At 43.3% G+C, this 23,072-nt stretch overlaps 1 protein-coding gene across 1 annotated transcript in view; it reads right to left on the bottom strand.

Moving 5' to 3' along the window:
* Positions 1-23,072, bottom strand: part of LAMC1 (laminin subunit gamma 1) — a 116,971-nt gene that overhangs the window by 36,845 nt on the left and 57,054 nt on the right. Inside the window, exons 2-4 of the mRNA XM_061160882.1 lie at positions 8,303-8,607; positions 3,258-3,388; positions 1,008-1,174 (exon numbers count right to left, since the gene is read on the bottom strand). Of these exons, the coding sequence (XP_061016865.1) occupies positions 1,008-1,174; positions 3,258-3,388; positions 8,303-8,607 (603 nt within the window). The remainder of the gene's footprint in view (positions 1-1,007; positions 1,175-3,257; positions 3,389-8,302; positions 8,608-23,072) is intronic.

Raw genomic sequence — 23,072 nt, 5'->3', positions numbered from 1 at the left:
ATCATGTAGCTTCTAACACTGGATGTTACAATTCAGTAAAAGACGTAGAGAAGTTCAAGGGCTTAGGAATACTAGAGGAGGAGGCTATCAGACTTACCTAAAAATCAGGGATTTGCTGAGAAAAGAAAAGATGAATAAGAAAATGTGCTGTATGCAGCTAATGGAAACAGTCCTAAGTTAAGATATTGGTCCCTTTTCAAGGTTTCTGCCAATAATTCCTGCAAGTTCAGAGTGTCTTCCTTCTTATTCCCTTTATTTCCAAGAAGGTATGATAAGGAATATTTATAAGGACAGAAGAAAGTTATAGCTGCTTAAAAAGTGTCTTATTTTTTAAGTCCTTGGCAAATCATGATTACACACGGTTTCATGACTTATCTCCTAAGATTCCTTTCCCTATCTCTTCAGAATAAACCAAGACATTTGTGAAGGGATAAACAATGTATAATCTTTTTTCATTTTCTCTCTTCCTAAGAGGACTACGATCTACTCTTCCTCCCAAAGCCTCTCGCCTCTGCACAAGGGAAGTAGGAAAATTCTCTGTATTTTGCTCTTTAGTGAGATAAAGAAAAAATGATTTTTATATACAATCTTTTGAATGGCAGTCTTAGTCTACTACTCATCACACCTGACAAATGTTAATCAACAACCTTGGTTGTCTGAAGAAACAAGAATTGGAAGAAGAAGACTATTTTAAAGAGCAACAAAGAAAAGACTAGAAAAACCATGTTTTAGCGTAGGCTATGCTGGCCCAGTACTTAGACTAAGGAGAAGGCCAGCCCCCGGAAATGCGGCTCCCAGTCCGTTAAGTGTGCGCTGAAGGGAACAGAAAACCCGCGGGCTTACGTCTATGGCCCACCCCGCGCACCCATGCTTCCCTCTGACACGCATGCAGGTGAGATGTATACATCTACATGCTCAAATTATGGAAGAATCAAAGGAGGCCACCCACTCCCCCGCCCCCCGAAGTCCTCAGGACAGCTCAGCAGACGGAAGCCTGGCGCACTCACGCTGGCACTCGCTGGCACTCTCGGCGGTCGCCCTCCTCCACGGCCGGTCGTTGAAGAAAGGAAGGCACTTTTCACAGTCCACGCCGTAAGTGTTATGCTTGCAATTACACACCAGCTTGTCAAAGTCATTTTTCACACATTCGCTTGCATGTCCGTTACATTTACACCTGGGGAGAGAAGAGACTCTCAAAAGCAGAAACAGCTAGAAAGCGCTGGCCTGGACTCAGAGAAAGGGTGTTCACAGAGAATTATAGCAACCTACGAATGTTCTGAGTTTACCAAACAGAACTGTAAATTGAAGAACTGCAAGATTAAGTAATGGCTGTGTTTTTAGTTATGAAGAAAAATTCTGACCAAAAAAGGTAGCTTTATTTAACAGGGGCTGGAGCATTAACTGGACATAAAAAGAATGCCCCCGACAATTTCTGAGGATGTCTGCAGGACCCTTTCCTGAAGTGAAACGTGTGTGTTTCAAGAAGAAGCCAAGTGTGGTGGTTAAGAAGAACACGGGTGTACACATATGACAGATTCACCTTGTGTGCAGTGAAACTAACGTAACATTGTGAAGCAATTATACTGCAATGGAGAAAAAAACCAACAAGGACATGGACTCTGAGGCCAGGCTGCCTGTGACTTACAGATGTAACTCAACCTGCGCCTTACCTGTCAGAGAAGGATGAGAATAATGTCTATTTCATAGAGTTACTGAGGTCAAGAGGTTGCTGTTTTTACGTGCCCAGGATTACATGGGCATATAACAAGTCAATAAATGTCAGCAGTTATCTGTCATCATGATTGTAAAAAGCATTCTGATCTGAAGACAGTAAGAGACAGACACGATACCACCATATGGATCTCTGGTAGACACGCCCTCGGGTTGTTTTGGGTAAGAATCCTTGACGGATCCCTAAGACGAAGGCACTAGAACAATAAGGACTTGTGGAAATTCCCAAGAGTATTTGCTGCCCTGCATGCCCCTCACTCGCTCTTTAAAGACAGCAGTCAGTTCCACAGCTTCAAGCACCACTTAATAATACACTCAAACACTTCTGAAATATCTACAGTGCACTAGGATGAATCCCAAATTACATCTCCAGCTTGCCTCTTTCTTTCAAGCTCCTGTCCTTGACTGCTACACAAATTAAATGTCCTCCATGACTTAAAGCTTTACCTTTTATAACTGAACTCACCATCTCACCAAATGAGCTCATCTTCTCTGTTTATATTATTATAAATTGGCATCACCATTCTCCTGATCACTAAACCTTCAGATCTTCTTTGACTAAAATCCTGGTAATTCTTTCTTCACAAAATGCACCTAAATGTTCCCTTCCACCCTGTTGTCACCACCCCAACGTCAGGCATTTGTCACCTAACACCTAGATGACGGCATCATAACAGGAATATAAAATTCCCTCAATCATATTCTACTTTCACTCTGCCTGCAGCTCGTCTTCCTAATCTACTGGTCTGATATCAGAGCCCTACTCCAAGAGAGTACCTGATTTCCCACTGGTTACAGTTTCCATCAGCTTTCTCTGAGCATCAATCCCATACCAGGAACATAGCATACAAAAATCATGTTTCTGCTCTGGAGACTTCACAGGCTAATACAGGGAGAGGTAAGCCCAAGATTCTTGGCCCACTGTCTAAGGTCTCTGGCTAGCAAACTCTCTCTGGTTTACAACTCTACAAATTCATGTAAGATGTTCCTCCTGTCAAGGAGATTTAGATTCTTCCAACTCTAAACTTTTGCTCACATGTCCATCCTCCTGCACCCAACCCAGACATCCTCTCTCCCTATCTAAACCCTGCCTATTCTTCGAGGCCCAGCTTCAATTCCATCTGCGTCTCTAGCCTGACAGTCCTATAAGCCTGACAGTCCTCTGGCATATGACATCTCTTTATCTAAAGCATATGACTGTCCTAGTATTTAACTTTTCACGTGCTCACATAGCACCTGCCTCATTCATCTGCAGGATCCTTGAAGGTCAGGTCCTTCTCAGAAGGTGAGTGTCAATCCCATGCTTCCTCAGTAGCTTCACAGTGCCTGTCATAGGGCTTTGCACTTAATTGCTCAATAAGAATTCACTAATGTGTTGACTGGATAAGTGGTTAGAAAACCTAGTTACTTTGTTTCCAGGATAATGAGGTCTAACAATGTTACTAATGTGGTTGTAAACAAGTGGCTACATTCACTCCTACACCAAAGCTTCTATGGCTTTCAAGGTTATCTAATGGCTTACTTACCTACCACCCACAGCAAAATCAGAGATTGCATAATAATAGGATTTGAGAACTTTGGGGTCGTTAAACACTTCATCTCCAAAAGTGTTCAGGCGATTGAGAGTTACTCTGATGTCAGTGGCAGTTACCCATTCCTGTCAGAAAATAAAAACATAGAAAAGATGGTAAAGGCACTGACATGTATGTGACAAAATCTTCTAAACAGTTAATGTTTCATTTAACTTATGTCTTCTTCTGGCATTAAATCTATTATACTACTCAAAGACCTCCTTTAATAATATCCTTATATTCTTCTCCTTGACTCTTCCCTTCTTGGATCTAAGTTGTTACTTCACCACTCAGAATCCCCCAAGGCAGAAATAATATTAGTTTCTTCACAAGGCTGTAGAAAGGCTTAAATGAAATACCCTTTTCAACACTCAGCATACATTAGGTACTCAATACACATGTCCTGTCTCTCCATTTTATATCCACAGCCCAAAGCCAGCCCAGAGAAGCCAACAGAGAGTTCACAAAGAGCCACAACTGCATTCGATGTGCTGGTCACTGCCTCCTCCTGCCCATCTTGTTCCATCTCCCTTTCCCTTTTACCCCAACCACTACTGACAGAGCTGAGAGACACATCCCAGTACAAAGCAATCAATCATTACACTGGCCTGAACCGATCAGATGTACTCTTTTGTCTTGACCCTTCCCAAATGTCGCTTCTTGTGAGGCCTTCCCTGGCAATGCTATCTAAAATTGCCACCATACCACTACCTCCAACTCCCTATTTCCCATCACTATTTTATTACAATTGCCTGTTTCCATCAACACCACCTGCCCACCCCACCACTGCCACATCAGATTATAAGCTCCACAGGGCAGGAATTTTTTTGTTTTTGTTCACTGCATTTCACTGCTGGTTAGGATATACTTGGTTCTCAGATTAACATTCACCAAGGAAAAGACCCTTGAAAGTCCTTTAGACAGCAAGGAGATCAAACCAGTCAATCCTAAAGGAAACTAACCCTGAATATTCATTGGAAGGACTGATGCTAAAGCTAAAGCTCTAATCCCTTGGCCACTTGATGCGAAGAACTGACTCACTGGAAAAGACCCCAATGCTTGCAAACATTGAAGGCAGGAGGAGAAGGGGATGGCAAGGGATGAGATGGTTGGATGGCATCACTGACTCAATGGACATGAGTGTGAGCAAACTCAAGGAGACAGTGAAGGATAGGGAAGCCTGGCATGCTGCAGTTCATGGGAAGGCAAAGAGTTGGACACAACCTAGCCACTGAACAACAAGCAAATGGGCAGACTGGCAGAAAACTACAACTGATCAAGATGGCAGGTATATCATAATGGCAGAGGACAAGAAGGAAAGTTATACAGTTTTCCCCTAGGTTTTATGAGATCTGAGTGCTTATAATAAATGCCCTTTCATTGAGCTAATTTTAGACCGATGTTTACATCTGGGGTAATTATAACAATGATCCTGAGGAATCATGTCTGCCAGTGTCCAAGCCCTGTGTATTTCCTTTTCACACTGATTCTAGGTAGGCAAATGACTTGCTTTGGCCAAAGAAACATCAGTGAATGTGACACAAGCAGAGGATTGATATATATGCGTGCCCTGGGACTTACCCTCTTGAATACTTTCACCATCACATGAAGAAGCCTAGTCCAGCCTCCCTGAGGAGATAAGATGACAGGGAGAAGATAAACCCAGCTCCCATCCCAGCTGACTGGCCAGGGAGTGACCTCAGGCCAACACAGAATCATGAGAAACAAGAAATCACGGCTGTTTAAAACCATTAAGTTTTAGAGTGGTATATTACATATAATGGCCCAAAGATGCCAAGCCCACTTTCAGTTCTCTCCTGGGACTGCATCTCAGCATCACCAATGGAGACATAACAAGCTCAATGCAGAGCTGAAGGCATCTGTTTTCAGAAGGCTTCACGTGAGACAGTGAGGCACACCCCTGATTAAGAATCACTGCTTACACCATGCCAAACACCTGGCAGATAGAACAACACAGAGAGCCCATCAAGGCTAATCTCCGTGAAGCCTCCATGTATAATTAGGAAGGAGAAGAGATGGTGATTTCACCATATCCAAACTTGGAACTCCAATAACAACTCCCACTCACGGTCACAATGTCAGGAATCTTTCAGTCGTCTGCAGTGTAAATAGCTGAATGGATCTCTGTGTTTAGCGCTTGTATCTTTAACAGGCTTCAACTTTATCACAACTTTTCTTGAATAAAAACTTCTCAAGAGCTGAATCTGCAACTTTTTCTTTCACGATGCACATCTTAAAGAAAACAGACTCTAGAACTAGACTTTCTAGGTTTTGAATCCCAGTTTAGTGGCTAAAAGCAGTGTAATTTGGGGCAAGTGATTTTATCTTTTCTGGGCCTCTGATTCCTCATCAGTAAAATGGAGATAATAAAAGTGTCTATCTTATAGAGTTATTGGGAAGAGTTAAATGTGTTAACATATTTAATGTACCTAAAGGGCTTAGAACAACGCTTGGCACACTATGGCATGCTATAGTAAGTGCTATAATAAATGCTAATTATTATTATAAATCACTACATGCTCAGCAATATTCAACACTGAAACCAGGAAGGTTTCTGAGAGATTACAACTTTTATAGGGAGGCGCAAGGAGCAATGAGGGAAGAGCCAACTGCCTCTGTCCTCACTGTCAGATCGGCTACCAGTCAAATCAGTTACCATTCCTTGGTAGCTGAATATCAGAGTCAGAGCTCTTACATCCAGAGACACATAACTGATGCTTCTGCATAATGATAACAACTGACCAAATCTATTGCGAATGCCCACAGCCTTTGTCACATTTAGTCTTATGAGTTTCTGAGGCGTGAAGAATAAGAAACATCAGAACTCCTATAGCTGTGGAACTGATTTAAGACAAGGCATACAGTTAGCAAAGGGGCCAGAAAACCACAGTCACATTACCTCACTGCTTTTTCCTACTGACTACTGTCCTGGTCCCTCTCCAGGACAGTAAAATATAATAACTTGTGTAGAAAGAATCAAAGCCAGGAAACATGTGCCAGTTGATCAACTTAGACTTGTGGACACAGCAGGTGAAAGAGAGGGTGGGATGAACTGAGAGAGTAGCGTTGACATAGATACACCGCCAGGTATAACACAGCGAGTGGGAAGCTGCTTCGTAACACAGGGAGCTCAGCCCAGTGCTCTGTGACGACCTAGAGGGGTGGGATGGGGGGATGAGAGGGAGGCTCGAGAGGAAGAGGGTCTATGTGTACTTATAGCTGCTTCACGTTGTGGTACAGCAGAAACCCACACAAGGTTGTAAAACAATTATCCTCCAATTAAAAATAAATTAAAAAAAATTTTTTTAAGAGTATTTGTAGATCACTTCTCCCCTAGGTAATCTGTCTCCTGTTTATTCATCTACCAGAGCTGGTTACTCTTTCTGCCATTTATTTTGAATACATCCTCCGGCCATTGAAAGAAATTTTCTGAAAGGCCTTTGCAAACATACTCACTGCTCACCAAAATTCTCGGAGTTTATCAAATCAAGATTTATGATCCCCCAGCAAGCAACAGAAGTACAATGAGAGGGAGGAACTGGACTCAGAATATAGTCTCATCTTTTGCCACTGTCCAAAGTTACACAGCCAAGTTAGACAAAGAGTCCTTGAACATAAAAATTTCTAGAGAGAGAGAATGAGAGGCTGCAAAGGCCTAATGCCCAGAAAAACACAGGCATTCCCTTCTTACAAGTTATAATGGCTCTTCATAAAGTATATGTAGCACTTGCAAACCCACATCCAGTCACAGCAAATATGGGCTGCCCCCATTTAAATGTTAGCTTCAGCCATGTGACTGAAGCAACTCTGATCAGTGTGAATGTGCTGAGGGTGGCAGGACACTCATCCACCTCTCTAAAATCAACAGCCAGAATATAAGAAAAAGTCACAGACATCTAAGCAATACAGAAAGATTCCAAATTGTAGTGCATAAGGAACACGCACACCGAATTTATGAAAAAAGAAATCTCTGAATCGATTGCCACATAGTGACAAGTTTCTATCACCATCCTTAAGCACTACACCAGGGTAGCTAAATTCACATCTCGACATAAAAACCAGTGCCTTTAGGTGATGAAGAGTTTTCATAATGATTGGCAACAGTGCCAGACAACCAAAATTTCCTTGTACAATAATAAAGGAGGCTGCCCTGGTGGCTCAGTGATAAAGAATCCACCTGCCAACACAGGAGACATGGGTTTGATTCCTCATCCCGGAAGATCCCGCATGCCAGGAAGCAACTAAACCCACACACCACAACTACTGAACTTGTGCTCCAAAGCCTGGGAACCGCAACTACTGAAGCCTGCACGCCCTACAGAGCCCATGCCCAGGAACAAGAGAAGCTGCTGCAGTGAGAAGCCTGCACGCCGCAAGGGAGAGGAGCCCCCACTCACCACAACCAGAGGAGAGTCCACGCAGCAACAAAGACCCAGCACACACAAAAATAAATTAAAAAAAAAAATTTTTAAATAGCAAAGGAAGGTAGAGTTCTTAAACATCTTGTTTCAGTTGTTCCCTCTTGTCAACATTAACAGATAGTTTGTTTTTTTTTAATTTTGTCAAATCATAGAGGTAAGACAGGATACAAAAAAAAAAAAAAAAAAAAAACACCAAAAAAACCAAAACCCAGCAGATTCATTCAAATAACCTCCTTCAAAAGGAAGGTAGAGAAGTAAAATATTTCCACTGCAAGTACAGAGATGCAAGTTAAAACTGCTCAGCATTTAAAAATATCTGTAGTTTACATCCCAGGATACATGTGCATGCAAACACAAGAACAAACATCAACGGGACAGCAGGAACAAAACTACTTTCCTTCACTTATTAAGAGTACACAGGAGAGCAGAATAAAATCCAGCTGTCTGTCCTGACCCTTACTCCAAAAGCGGGCCCTCGGGCCGCCACTATGATGATCTTCCCGCACCCTGGCATGTGGAACCAGTCAGCGGCTACCAGGCCGAGCTCCGGGTGCCTACCTGCAGCACAGGGCTATTGTCGAAGTTGTAGGCGCTGGGCCTTCCTTCCAGGGTTGAAAAGGCCACGTTGCCCCCGGTGAGAGGGGAAATGTCGCTGAACTCATCTGTGCACAAGGCCTGCTGCTCGTCGCCTCCCGTGCGGATGAAGCCGCGGTTTGCCTTCGCGTAGGTGTTCTCGCAGGAGCCGCTGTAGTACTGGTAAGGGATCCAGGGCCCGTCCTCCCGCGTGCGCTTGTAAATGGCGAAGCTCTCCGGGCGGCTGGTGTGGAACTTGAGGCGCACGTATGTGATGTCAAATGCTTTTCCTGTTGGGGCGAACACGCGGATGTTTGTAAGTCATGTGGATGAAGCGAAGAACCCTCCTCTATTCCCATTCTGCTTTGGAACTTGACAAAAAAAGAGGATACAAACCACCCCGCACAGACTAGACTTAGAGGGTTCCAGAACACACTACATGTTGGCTGTGCCCGACAGGCTATTCTCAGCCCGGAAACAGTGCCTGTTTTCCCACAGACACACGTTACAGCTGGGCTCAGAAGCTGGCTCGTAAAAGCCCATTTATGATGTGTGCTGTTGAAATTCTGCTTCCCATGAAAAATGACAGTATATATTATGTACTTATACTGTGAAATGAAAGTAAAATTAAGTGGAAAAGTGCATTTTATCCTCAATGCTGTTGCTTCTACAAAAGCTTAATTAAAAGACAGAAAGGAAAATATTTGCTAGCTTTCTTCTGGGCACTTCCAAGATTTTAAAAAACTCATTCTTTATTCATTTTAGTTTCTCTTCTTGATGCAAGAAGAGTATCATCAGGACTAATCTTTCTTTCTTTACCAGACTCTGGAAAAGAAATTTGAGGGATAAGGTCAGGAGTTGAGTAGGAATGAAGAAAAAAATTCCTCCAGTAGCTGAACAAAGACAAAAACAGAGAGAAAGAGGCAGAGAAGAGAAAGGCAGTTTTAAAAAGCTGTATTCAGAAGAGAATATATGGGACATGAGTGCCGAGCAGGGAACAACAGCCAGGAGCAGGAGCCAACGGGCTGTCACCCCTCTGGGAGCCCGGTCCCTGGGTCTGGCAGCACCGTGCGGCCTCCGGACCAGAACGTGGTCTGAGAGCTGGGGCAGCGTGGGTGCTGCCAGCAGGACTTCAGGTGGGCAGGAAAGGTACTGTGCAGTATGGCAGAAACCGCCGCAATAATGTAAAGTAATCAGTCTCCAATTAAAATAATTGTAAAAAAAGAAAAGATAACGTGTGACTGGTTTCAAACGCCATTCATTCACAAATGGGTCTTCCCATCAGTTTCTGTCAAGAAGGGTTTCTTGGGCACAACTACCTGCTCAGACCCATGTTGTATATTTCGGGGGACAAGATGTGTCAGACACAGGGGGTCTCCTCTGTGAATCAGAATCAACTTCACAGGAAGAACCCTCCTCCAGGGCCCACAGCGGACGACTTCCTGCACTCTCACAAGTGTTGAGGGGAGACTTCTATCATGGTCTCACTTCCTCACACCCACTCAGCCCCAGGGAGGCGTGATGCTCGTGTGTGGCCTGGAACCTCCTCAACTCTCTCCTCTCCCTCACTCCTCAGAGCGCCCCTCCTCTGCCGGGTGGGGGAGGCCTGCTGACACCCCGCTACTCCATCCAGGACTGAGTGGGTGAGTGCAACCTCGGTGGGGAAGTGTAGGCTGTAAGTCCAGGCTCTCTTCTTCAAGTCAGTTTTATCCAGGATAAAACTGATCAAATGACCCAAATATGACTCTATGGTCCAGATCTTAAAAGAGGGGTTTAACTGTACCCATATACATGAAACACATTCATGCACATAAGATCTTGAACATAAAGAGGTAATATGCATGACGGAAAAAACACAGGACCAGGCACTGCAAAACCTGAACACAAGATCTGACTCCTCAATTACTAGCTGTGGGATCTCTGGTACATCTCCATCACTTTCTCCTCTGTAGAAATGAGGACGATACAGACACAGAGAACAAATTTGTGGTCGCCAAGGGGGAGGTGGGGGTTGGGGAGGGAAAGATTTGGAGTTTTAGATTAGTAAATGCAAACTGTTACGTATAAAAATGGATAAATAACAAGGTCCTACTTATAGCACAGGGAACTATATTCAATATCCTGTGAGAAACCATAATGGAAAAGAATATGAAAAAGAAAACAAATATATAACTGAATCACCATGCTGTATAGCAGAAATTAATACAATATTGTAAATCAACTATATATCAATAAATGTTTTTCAAAAATAAAAAAAATGAGAGTGATGATCCCTGAGCCACCTATCTCGAAGAGTTGTTGGAAGGTCAAACTAAGATTGTGCCTATCTGCATATACTTGATTAGTTATAAAACTGTACACAGAGTTTGTATAATATATATATCCTGAATTTTATAGAAATGAAATTGTATATTTATGTTTATATATATAATTGTATATATAATCATGAAATTGTAGCTTAAAAACAATTGTCTCTTCAATCTAGTCTGAGACGTAAACGCTAAGAATTTCAGGTTTTTGGCAGCATTATGCTGGCTGAACACTAGGCCTGCTGGCTCATTTCTCAGTACCATTATCAGAGGTGGCTCAGTGGTAAAGAATCTGCCTGCCAAGCATGACACCTGGGTTTGATCCCTGGGTCGGGAAGGTCCTCTGGAGAGGGAAATGGCAACACACGCCAGTATTCTTGCCATGGAAAATCCCATGGAGCCTGGTGGGCTAGAATCCATGGGGTCATGAAGAGTTGGACATGACTTAGCAGCTAAACAGCAGAAGCATGCAAATAGCATTACTATAAGAGAGTACAGAAGAGAATTCCTGAACTAGGATCCTGGAGATGTTCACACACAAGAGCCTGACTGCACAAGGGCCTACCTGACACAGTTGCCAAAGAATATAACACAAACCTGGACCTTCTGCCTAGGAAGCAGTACAACACTTTGGACACAGGTCATGCAAATACAGCTTACAACACTCCTGTTAAAAGAATGCAGAGTGAACCTGTATCTCTTTGCTGTGTCAAAAATGTAAAGAAGTCACCTGTGAATGAGGGTGAGGTTATAATACAGTATCAATGGCATTCCAGAGACTATCTAAAACATTCTGGAATGGTACAACAATTTAGTTACTCAGGAGTACATGGCTTAGGATGTTCAAAGGCTTACTCACTAATCTTTGGATTACAGATTACCCTTGTTTTTCTATTCTGTCTACATTTCTGCCATTTCATTGTTCTTTAGCAACCCAATCTGCAGGAGGATGGATCAAAAGAGAGAAGGTAAAATAGATCTGGGTATCCAGTGTCCCAGACAAACATCTGCACGACAAAGCCACACGCTGAAAGAAACAGGAATGTGTGGTCACTCAGTGTCGGCACAGAACATCAGAAAAGCAACTCTGCCAGCATTAAGCTCTGCAGCAGCCTAGCTTGCTGGCACTGGCCCTGTCTAGCTATGCCTCATTTTCAGAGCTGCTTTTTTCATTCTAACTTTTAGCTACAGTTGAAAGAGGTGGCAGTCTGTGGCTATCTGGAAAGGAGGCTCCCACATTCCACACTACAAGACGGACACATGCAGGACCTTCGGTGTTGCAGCCAACCCAGCCGTGGATGCCGACCACTGCAATTCCATGTGATGAATGCTATGACGGAGAAGGACATGAGGTTTGGGGAGCCTGGAGGAAAGTCACCTCACCCACATTTGTGAGGTCAAGAAACATTTTCGAGAGGCAGTGACATCTAAACCCAAGACCTGAGAAATGCAGAGGGATTAGCTAGGCCAGTAGAGGCCAGTCGTCCAGGCAGATGGAATAGGAGGTATGAAAGACCAGAGGACACAGAGGGCTGGAGGACAGCTAGGACTGGGGAGGGTGGCTGGAGACAAGGCAGCTAGCAAGCATGGCGTGCTGGGCCTGAGGCCATGCTAAAGAGCGACTTCAACTCCCACTGACAAGCCAACTGAGGGATGTATGTCAAGACATGGATGATCAGGTTTGATTTTTAGAGAGATCATTCTGGCCACTGTGTGGAGATTAGGTTAGACGGGACAGCACTAAATGTGGGAAGAACAGTTAGAAAGATGTGGCAGTAATCCTGCCTAACAGTGGCTGAACTCGATACAGGGACAGCTGGAACAGAGAGGAATGAACGGACTTGGGTTACATGCAGTTGTGTGTGTGCATGCTCAGTCTCTCAGACATGTAGTTAGCAGACCTCAATATGAATAATAATTTGGTAACTAATGGAGGGAAGCAGAAGACATTTCTGATAGCCTTCTCTACTTTTACCCTATTGACATTGCTGAAGTTTCATTGCTGAAGTTCCTTCTACATGTTCCATAAGGTGGTAGGATTAAGAATAACATTCAGTTTTCTAGTTTAAAAACAACCAAATGGAGAGACATACCATACCATTCACTGAAACAGACAACAAAGGAGGTTAAGCAAAATTGGAGGCAGAGGTGGAGGGCATGATCGGGATATGCGTTCTATCTTGGATACACAAGATTTAAGGTGTTTATGGTCACCGAGCAGAGAAGGCAATGGCACCCCACTCCAGTACTCTTGCCTGGAAAATCCCATGGACAGAGGAGCCGGATAGGCTGCGGTCCATGGGGTCGCTAAGAGTCGGACACGACTAAGCAACCTCACTTTCACTTTTTACTTTCATGCACTGGAGAAGGAAATGGCAACCCACTCAGTGTTCTTGCCTGGAGAATCCCAGGGGCGGGGGAGCCTGGTGGGTTGCCATCTATGGGGTCACACAGAGTCGGACACGACTGATGTGACTTAGCCGTAGCAGCATGGTCACCGAGACAAGAAAAAAAAACGTCTGGTAGGGACTTGAATGTGAATGATCTGAAGACCCAAGAGAGACATAGAAGCAGAGATACAGATTTGGGATTCAAGGACTTCCCTGGTGGTTCAGCAGGTAAGACTGCACGCTTCCAACGCAGGGGGCGCGGGTTCAATCCCTGGTTGGGAAACAGATCCCGCATGCCCCAGAGTGTGGCCAAAAAAATTTTTTTTAGTTATTTCAAAAGTTAAAAGAAGATCTAGGACTCATTAGCGTGCAGTTGGATAATGAAGACATGGCCATGGTTGCAACCGAAGAGGGCAGGAGTGTTGAGTGAGAAGACAGCTGACTTTTGGGATCATGCTGAAGGACATCAACATTTAAAGCACAGCCAGAAGAAAAAGTGACAGAGGGGATGATGAAGACCAGAGCGGGGAGGGCAAGTCAGAGAGCACAAGTATCATGGAAGCCAGGAGGGAAATAAATAATCAGTGGTGTTTAAATCTGCTGATCAAGTCAAGAAAGATAATGACTAAGAAGCATCCACTAGCTTCAAGCCGCAAACAGGTCACTGCAGGGAGGTGGGAGGGGGGTTCAGGATGGGGAACACATGTACACCCGTGGCGGATTCATGTCAATGTACAGCAAAACCACTACAATACTGTAAAGTAATTAGCCTCCAATTAAAATAAATAAATTTATATTTAAAAAAAAAAGAGGTCACTGCTGTGCTTAGTGAGGACAGTCCACTGGCAGGGATCTTACTGAACTGGAACAGAGAACCCATGGCAGACAGGTGGTGGAAATACAGACACAGTGAGGGCAGCCAACCTGGTCTGACATCTTGGTGAAGCGGAGGAGAAAGAGAAGACCACAACAGCTGGAGGGCACAGAGCCAGGGGAAGACGCCTCCCTTTAAGGTGGCAGAAGATACAAGGAGATACTGCTGTCGTGCTCCAGTCAGCAGAGAGGAAAAGACTGGAAACGAGGCTGGGAAACAAGAATGTGATTCAGCACTGTGAAAGGACTGGCTCCATACGGGAGGAAACCTAACCCTTGCTTCCTACCCAAGTGCAAACGCAAGGGATTTATCAGTAGGTTGTAGTGGGTGGAAGTTGAAAGCATTCACACTGATGACTATTTTTTCTGTGCAGTGACAATCAAGGGTATCTGCTAAGGGGTTGAGGGTAAAGCCTGTGGACAATGTTAGGTGGGGAATATCTGAAGAGAATGGAGACCCAAGATAGAAACTAGCAGAAAGCTGAGAGGAGAGAAAGACACGTGGGGCAGAGACAAGGCTGCCAGGTAAGGGCATATTCAACTTCAAGGAGGTGTGATTTCCTAAAGAAGCACTTAGTTCCCACTGCACAGGGGCAATGAATGGACAAGGCAGGGGGGCTGATGTGACTTCAAGGATTTCCTTGGCAGTCCAGTGGTTAAGACTCCACACTGCCACGGCAGGCAGCATAGGTTTGATCCCTGGTCAGGGAACTAAGACCCTGCATGCGAGGTGTGACCCCCAAAATACACAAATAAGAAAGTAAATACAGAAAGTGGAGTGGAACAGTCATGGCTTGAATATTCTGTGTTATCTGGAACTACCTGTAATCATGAATAATCAAGAATTGAAAACTTAGGAGCTAGTTTTTATTTCACTAAACAACTACAGCTGAGACCTGTCATGTGCTTGTTCCCCACCCACACACTCTCTCTCAATATACTTCCTTGCTCCTTATCTGTCCATCCTACTCATTTCACAGTAGACAGAGCAAGAAGGTCTCATTCACCTACCATTTAATAGAAAAAGAGGACTAGGTCTTCGTTTTTCCAGGCCAATAACAGCTACTATACTATCTTCATAACGTGGGGGCACACTAAAGTAGACAATATGACTTCAAAGTAAAGGAGCCAAGCCAAGCTAAGCAATGAGGAGGATCAGTAAGATCTTGTCTGGAAAGGATCCCAGCCACCATACAGCTTAGAAGGTCTTCCCCCTTCACCTTGCCTTCACGCACATGAAGACTAACCCTGGATATACACACCCTCAAGAAAATATTTAGCTTCTGAATGTTCTGCTGCCTCCCACCCTCACCCCTCGCTGCCACATTCCTTCCACAAACAAAAAGACTCAAGTGCAGATGTTCAGGACCAAGCAGACAAAGTTAACTAATACTTCCTGCTCTGAGCCCTACAGTGCATGTGGCTGAGGGATTGATAGACGAGGAAGGGACCACAGCCTGGACAATGAGAATCCAGCCTCTGTTCACACAGGGTCGAGCCAAGGAATTCTGCGTCAGCCTCCTCCATGATGAAGTATTTCTAATCTCTCTGAGTAGGGGAGAAACCGTTCCTGTCTCAGAACTGGAGTCAAATACTGACTGCGGCGGAACATGAATGCTTCTCTGTTATGTGTGGCTCAGAGAATTCCATGGGGACGTTGTGCAATAGCGTCCCTTACAGAGAAGTAACGAACGACAATGGACATAGAGTTGCATGAAATTTCAACATGCCCTTGCGTGGCCTGAATTAGAACAGAATGAGCTCATTCTGAAGTATCATATTAGGAGTCACTGATCCACTGCTGTTCTTATATGCTCTCTCCTCAAGATCAGAAAGTGACTGCTCTCCTTGCAGTCTGCCTTGATCTGAGATAGACATGCACACATGCTTAGTCGTGTCTGACTCTCTGCGACTCTCTGGACTGCAGCCTGCCAGCTCCTCTTGTCCATGGAGTTTTCGAGGCAAGGATACTGGAGTGGGTTGCCATTTCCGATGCCAGGGGATCGTCCCGACCCAGGGACCAAACCCGTGTCTCCTGCATCTCCTGCATTGGCAGGCAGATTCTTTACCACTAGGGCCACCTGGGAATACGAAACTTTAATGAGGTTGTAGCACAGAAAGTTGATTAGAGATGGGAGATATTTAGGCTACTAGCAGGGAGTCTCCAAACAGTTAACACAAACAGTAGTCACAGAAAACAACTACTTGAAAACGTTTCCAATTTTGTTAGGATAACTGCTGGCTGAAATAGGAGTTCCCAGGACAACGTGTACAGCTGCATACCAGCTGTTATTGTTCCACCTCAGCAGACAGATTGTACAAATACGGCCTCGCCAATCAAGATGACCCAGGGCCAAGTTAATGCTGAATGTGGGATCCTCAAGTGGACACAGATGGGTGATCAGAAAGCATGGAGAAGAAGCATCAAGCACAGACAGAATGTGTTGGGGTGAGCTGGGTACATGGAGTCAGTCCAGCTGTTAGGAGATTCCGCCCTAACTGCCTGCTGAGAGGCCAGTTTCTGTGGCTCAATTCTTATCTTCAAATTAGATTGTCTTTAAAAACTTATTATCCCGCTCCTGTCCCTTAAATTTTAGTGCTCCTTTTGTATGCCATCTCTCTTGTCTATCAGCTAAATTGCCAACACTGTAAGGGGACAACCCCACGGGAACTGCATCTGAACCAGCACAACTGATGAAGGAGAACAAGTAACCTTAACAGCTCTCTATGAACTAGTCGTTCTTTCACTGAATTGATTAAAACAAATGCAGTAGCATCCACAACTGGAGAAAGCATCCCTTTCAAATGAATAAACAAAATGTTCAAATTTCCAAGTACATGCAGAAGGCACATTCCATCACATATGAGCCCCTGTCATGACAGAAAGACATGCTGAGATGAGTGGTGCTGGAATACAGTTTCCATTCCAAGCTGCCAAGGGGGAACGTAACAAGGCAGGCGGGTAAAACAGACAACGGGAAGATGACCATTTTAGAGTTTTTTAAAAAGCTAATAAAATTCTCTACCAAAGGCTATGTATTAAAAATAATGGTATAGCTATAACAATAAAGCTAAGGCGAAAACTTGAGTTTTAAAATGGATTGGTATGATTTGGGAGAAAATAAACCCATAATCTCTTGGGGAAACTAGACTTTTTCCCTAAAGGACCAAATTTAAAGTTCAAGGCAAGCAAGACAGTTTTACTCTCTCCCTATCACCTGCTGAACTTCTACTTAGTATGATTGTTGAATAAGACCATGGGCACTAACTTAGTATAGCAAGCCTCAAAAACTAAAATCCTGCTTGTGTTCCCCAACTGTAATATCCAAAAATGCGACATACTCTTCAGCAAATTGAAGGGTCAAAATTGATTTGCTTTACACACTAAATAAACATGAGATCATCATACAATTGTTACACAAACAGAATTCTTAACTGAACACTAGAACATCAAACACTTTTGGAAGGTAATTTCAAAACAGGTGCAAATTACTGTTAGAGGTTACAGATATTTTCCTTTATTGAAACATCAGATAAATGTATCTCAATTTGTATATCCTGCCATTTTATTTGAATTTGTTACCAGAAGAGACAAGATTTGCAAGTGAAATTTCAAGCCAAGAACTGGGCATATGACTTATTAACCCCAAATCTCATGCTCACAGACTCAATACCAGCCCTAATTCAGGCTAGTAGGTCACAAGCATGCCTGAAATCCTTGAGCCAAGCTAAAGGAATGAAGCCAGCATTTACTCCCACTCGTCCAAGCTGAGGCAAAAAATCCACTCTGCTGAACATCAGAGTTCTAAACCACAAGGAATTGATGTGTAAGATTTAATGGAATCACATAAAGAAAGTAGTTAATTGTAATACTAAAGAAATAAACAGGCAATGAAATGTAAGTTCCATAAATAAAACCCATACTTTAAAACTAATATTTTTTAAGACATGAAAAAGATGTCTAATTGTTCAAGACATGAAAAGGAAAAATGACACCAGTTTTATGGGTAGCTATCTCTTGTTCTGTGACATCTGTACACTATTGAGATATGACTAATTTTGACTACCATCCCTAGCAGAAGACTGTAGAACAACAGAGGGAAAATCTGACAGGCAAAAATAAGAGATTCTAACATAGTCATAATGGTAAAATCATAGACGAAGATAATTTCTAATAAATCCTCCCCACACACAAAAAAATCACAAAACGTTAACCCATAGTGTACTTTTTATTCATTCAATAACTATTTGCTAAGTAAATTCAAATGGTAGGCCATTATGACAAGCTATTTAAAAACCCAGTCCTTCATTTTGCTAGAATGCCTTTTACCCTCCATTTACCCTCCAGTTTAAGTCTTAAACTCAGCTCTCTATGACTCCATATCATAAACTATTTGTATCTGTCCTCAATGGCAGAAACAATTACAAATACTATAAAATATCTTAAGTACTAAAATGTCTTTCTCGGTTTTCACAATAGTGTAATTTCTTACCATAGTCACCTATTAGATCAGGTTAATAGCCATAATTGGTGTTAATAACTGCAAGTCCAAATTCTCCCATTCATTCCTCAAATATTTGCTGAGCACCTATGCCACTGTCCTAGGCACTATTCCAGGCACTGGGGCTACAGCAGAAAAGCAGATGGACAAGGTCCCGACTTAGTGGGGCTTACAATGCAGTAGGGAGTGGGAGTGAATAAGGGAGAGATAAAAAACAAAAACAAAAATCTTGTGTGTCAGATGATAAATGGAGTGATAAAGAACAAAGAAGGGACAGAAAGCAGGGAATGGAGTGGCATTTAATGCAGTGTCAGGGATGGCCTCACTGATGTAGATAAGGTGACATTCTGGGGAAGCATGAAGAAGTAAGGAGGCATCTGGGGGAAGAACATGCCAGGAAGGACACACCTGAGGCAGGTATGCTGGCCAGTTCCAGGGAAGGATGAAGAGGCCAGTGTGGCTGAAGTAACAGTGGACTACAGGGAAAGGACAGGGGATGTGGTCAGAGAAGCTGAGGGTAGCGAGACTGCCAAGCATGCCAGCCTTTAGGCCACTGTAAGACACTGGCTTCTCCTCTGAATGAGATGAAAACCCACTGGAGGATTCTGCACAAGGGAGTAACATGATCTCACTACTCGTTTAAAAGGATCACTCTGGCTCCTTTATTGACAGGACTGTGGAGGGGAGTACAGAGAGAAAAGAAGGCTAGTTGGGGGGTTCTGCAATCTCCCAGATAGGAGATAACAGCAGTGTGGTCCAGGGTGGTGGCAGCAAGCAGTGATCAGATTCTGACTATTCTGAGGCTAGACCAGACCAGTTGCTGATGGACTGGACACGGGGTGTAAGCTGTGGCAGCTATGAAGATCACGCTGTCATTTACTGAGACAGCAAAGAAACAAGATAAGAACAAGTGTAGGGATGGAGAGCAAGGAAACTGGGAGTGCAGTTCTGGATATTTTAAGTTTGAAATGCTTATGAAACATCTGAGTGAAGATTTCAAGTCAGCCACTAAGATACACAAGTCTGGATTCCAGAGAGAGGTGCAAGCTAAAGAGAGAAATCTGAAAGTCATGAGTCAGACAGACAGGACTGAAAGTGACGGCATTAGAGGAAAACACCTACAGAATGACTTGCTAGGCACAGAACTGGGTCTTGGGACATACTAACTTTCAGAGATGGGGGAGGTAGGGAGGATTCAACACAGGAGACTCAAGAGGGACAGTCACTGAAGCAGAAAGAGAATCAACAGAGCAGAATCCAGAAGCCAAGTTTAAAAAAAAAAAAAAACAACTTTTCAGGAATAAGAGAACGATCGACTGAGTCAAATGCTTCTGAAAAGGTGAGAAAGATGAAAACAGTGTTGGCCACTGGATTTCACTGATTACTGCTGACCTTGACAGCAGATGGACTGGCAGAATGACAGGGATGAAAGCCAGAGAATGTAGAGGGGGTGGGGAGGAGAGAGACTGGAGACAGCTAATAATGACATTTTTCCAAATAATTCTGCTATGAAGAAATGAGGTGGTAAACAGAGGGGAGAAGAGAGGGTTCAGGGAGAAATTACCTTCTCGTCCAGGCAGACAGTACATGTTATGGTGATGGGATTGATCCAGTGCAGCAGCTGAATGTACACTGAACAGTGAGGACCATCTCTAGTGTCATGTAGATGGATTAGAGAGGGAAAAGAGACCTACTCTGGTGCACAGTAAAGTTCTTTGAGCCTTTCCAAAAATTTCTCTCAAGAAAGAAGAAATAACAGAACAGGATCACAGTAAGTATCTAGATTAAAAAAAGAGTTATCTGGTGCAAACTATTATATAGGATGGATAAACAACAAGGACCTACTGTATAGCACAGGAAACTATATCCAATATCCTGTGATAAACCATAATGGAAAAGAATATAAAAAAGAAAGTATATACATGTATAACTGTATATACTGTATATACAACTGAATCGCTGTGATGTACAGCAGAAACTAATACATTATGAATCAACTATACCGGAACAAACTTTTTTAGAAACTTATCTGGTACCCAAACAGTTCAAAGACCACAGGAGCTCTGGAAGGCCTTCTCCAGTAGAGCCAGCCCAGATGGAGACTTTCTTGCTATAGCGGTCCCAAAACCTAGCCCACAGTAAGGTATCAGACTAGCTGTTAGAATCAATCAGAAAATTTCTGAGAAAATGAAAATTGTTAAGCTTCATCCCTAGAAGTTCCACTTTGGCAGGTTTGGGGTAAATTCCCCAAATCTGCATTTTTAAAAAATACCTTAGGTGATTTTCATGTACATTTGAAAAAATACTCACTATAAACTCACCTTATCCTCGTTCTCACCCTTTAAAGTTTTAGGAAGGAAAGGTTCTGCCCCCTGTGCTACACTGTAGAATGAACTCTGGCACTCAGAAGTGGGGGCTTCCACTTTCATGTCATGTATTTTAAGGTGAAATTTACCGTGAGTGTTAACTGTGCAGGCAGGAGCAGTGAACCAGAGTAATAGTGGTCTATCTTCTTGCAGACACAGACAGATGTTAAATTACACAGGGGCTGCTCACTCCAGAGTCAAGAAGACTTGGGGTCACTGGACCAGGCGAACCCAAGCTCCACAACATTCTTCTCCATGCCAATTTCCTTTGTCATTCAACTTGTATCCTCAAGGCCCTATTTCCCAGGCAAGTAGAAATAAACATTAGATTTTAAGAAAACCCACCTACTGCTGGAGGTTCCACAGTGCTGTTCTTCTCATGGAGATGTGTGTGTGTGTTAGTCGCTCAGGATATCTGACTCTCTGCGACCCCGTGGGGTTTAACCCACCAGGCTCCCCCATCCACAGGATTTTCTAGGCAAGAATACTGAAGTTGGGTTGCTATCCCTTCTCCAGGGGATCTTCCTGACCCAGGGATTGAACCCAAGACTCCTGCATAGCAGGCAGATTCTTTACCATATAAGCCACCAAGGACCTGATTCTCTGTAATCAGGTCAAGATTCTCTGTAATTCAAATTCTCCAACCCTTCTAGTTTCGGTCCCTTCTTCCTCCTCCCTACAATTACTTAACAGTTTATAAAAGGACAGACCACCAACAGTTCTCAATGGCAAGAACAAATCTGGAAGCAAAGAGTTAACTTCTGCTTCAGTACACTCAAAAAGATAAGAAAACACTTTTTCTTCTTTGTCTAGAAGCCTAGACTTGTTTAATCCCAGTCTGTGTCGGGTAGTGTTGGCATTTTCAGAGAGAGTGTTACATTCTGTTGGTTAAAGACCAATGTAGAAATATTTACTTTTCAGAGAAGAAATTTCAGGTATTTATTTTTTAAAAATATATATATATGCTTAAGAGTAAAGTACCAGACATTCACATTGTTATTAGAGGGACTGGGGGTGGTGAGGGGGTGAGGCTGACTGAAGAATTATAAGAACACTTTAAAAATCCAGACTTGATACTCTGGATTTTAAATTCTCCCCTATCATTCACACCTGATCTACAAGGTGTGTTTTCTATTTTGGAAATACTTGGAGGTGACTGATCTCATCTCCCTCCAGAATCAAGCCTGAGGACACATCTTCAGTAGTTTCGAATCTAACGTTGAGCACACTGCAGCCCACAGACCAACTCGAGCCTGTCACCTATTTCTGTCAGCAAATGCCCACTCACTGCACATTGTCGATGGCTACTTTCTGGCTATGAGGGCAGAGCTGAGCAACTGAGAGAGATACTGCAGGCCTAAAATATTTACTATGTGGCCTTTACGGAAAACATCTGCCAATCCTGCTCTAAGAAATCAAAGAATACAAAAACAAAAAACTCTACTAAAATCTTCTCTACCTCTCTTCTGCAGGGCATAGTATTTTAAAAAATAACTGGCCCAAGGATGTCCGAATCTTTTTCTCTATGGCCCCATAAAATACGGAAGGAGGAAGTCTATTCAGGCATTTTTTAAGATTAATAACAATTCAAATTCATTTGAAACCTACATTTATTTTATTATTTCATAGGAAAACTATTGTTTCAAATGAATAGGCAAAAAAGATCAGCAATTAAAAGAAGAAGGGATGTAGAGTTAATGCATTTCAAAAATAAAATCTGTAATAATGTTAGCCCACAAAAACGAACCAGTCAAGCAGAAAGACAAGAAAAACAGCACCGCTGGGAAAAGTAGCACCGTGTTTCTAGTGATGCCCCCTCTCAGATCCACCCCACGTGGAGATTTAATAAGCAAAAGCAACGAAAGGAGAAAAACTGACGAGCAAACTCCACAGCAACTGCTGGGATGGCAGGAAAAAATGATGCTGAAAACTGCAAATAAAGTGAAAAAGGCAAGTCAATCCCATGTAGATCTCTGCGAGCTCCTCCCTCCCCTGTCCTCCGGGTAGGAATTCAGTCCTTCACACAGGCCTCCTTGTACTTCTGCTCTTCTGAGCGGATGGACAATTTACATCATGAGAATGCTCTGCCAACTGGCACTCTCTCCACAAGCGGCTGATTGTGAGCAGATGCCTTCCCAAGATAAGGGTAAACGAATGCACCCCCTTCTTCATTTTTCATTCATCCCCCCTCTGTGCACAGGAAAGGACATGCATGCCCTTCACACTGTCTTTTACAGACCAAACTCTGTGTTCTTCACATCCCTTCATCTCTCATGGGCGGTGCCTGGACTTGCTATTGCGTTTCTGATTTCACT

The sequence above is a fragment of the Dama dama genome, chromosome 14 (assembly GCF_033118175.1).
Source record: "Dama dama isolate Ldn47 chromosome 14, ASM3311817v1, whole genome shotgun sequence".
Classification (NCBI taxonomy): domain Eukaryota; kingdom Metazoa; phylum Chordata; class Mammalia; order Artiodactyla; family Cervidae; genus Dama; species Dama dama.
This window is presented reverse-complemented; position numbering and strand designations above follow the sequence as displayed.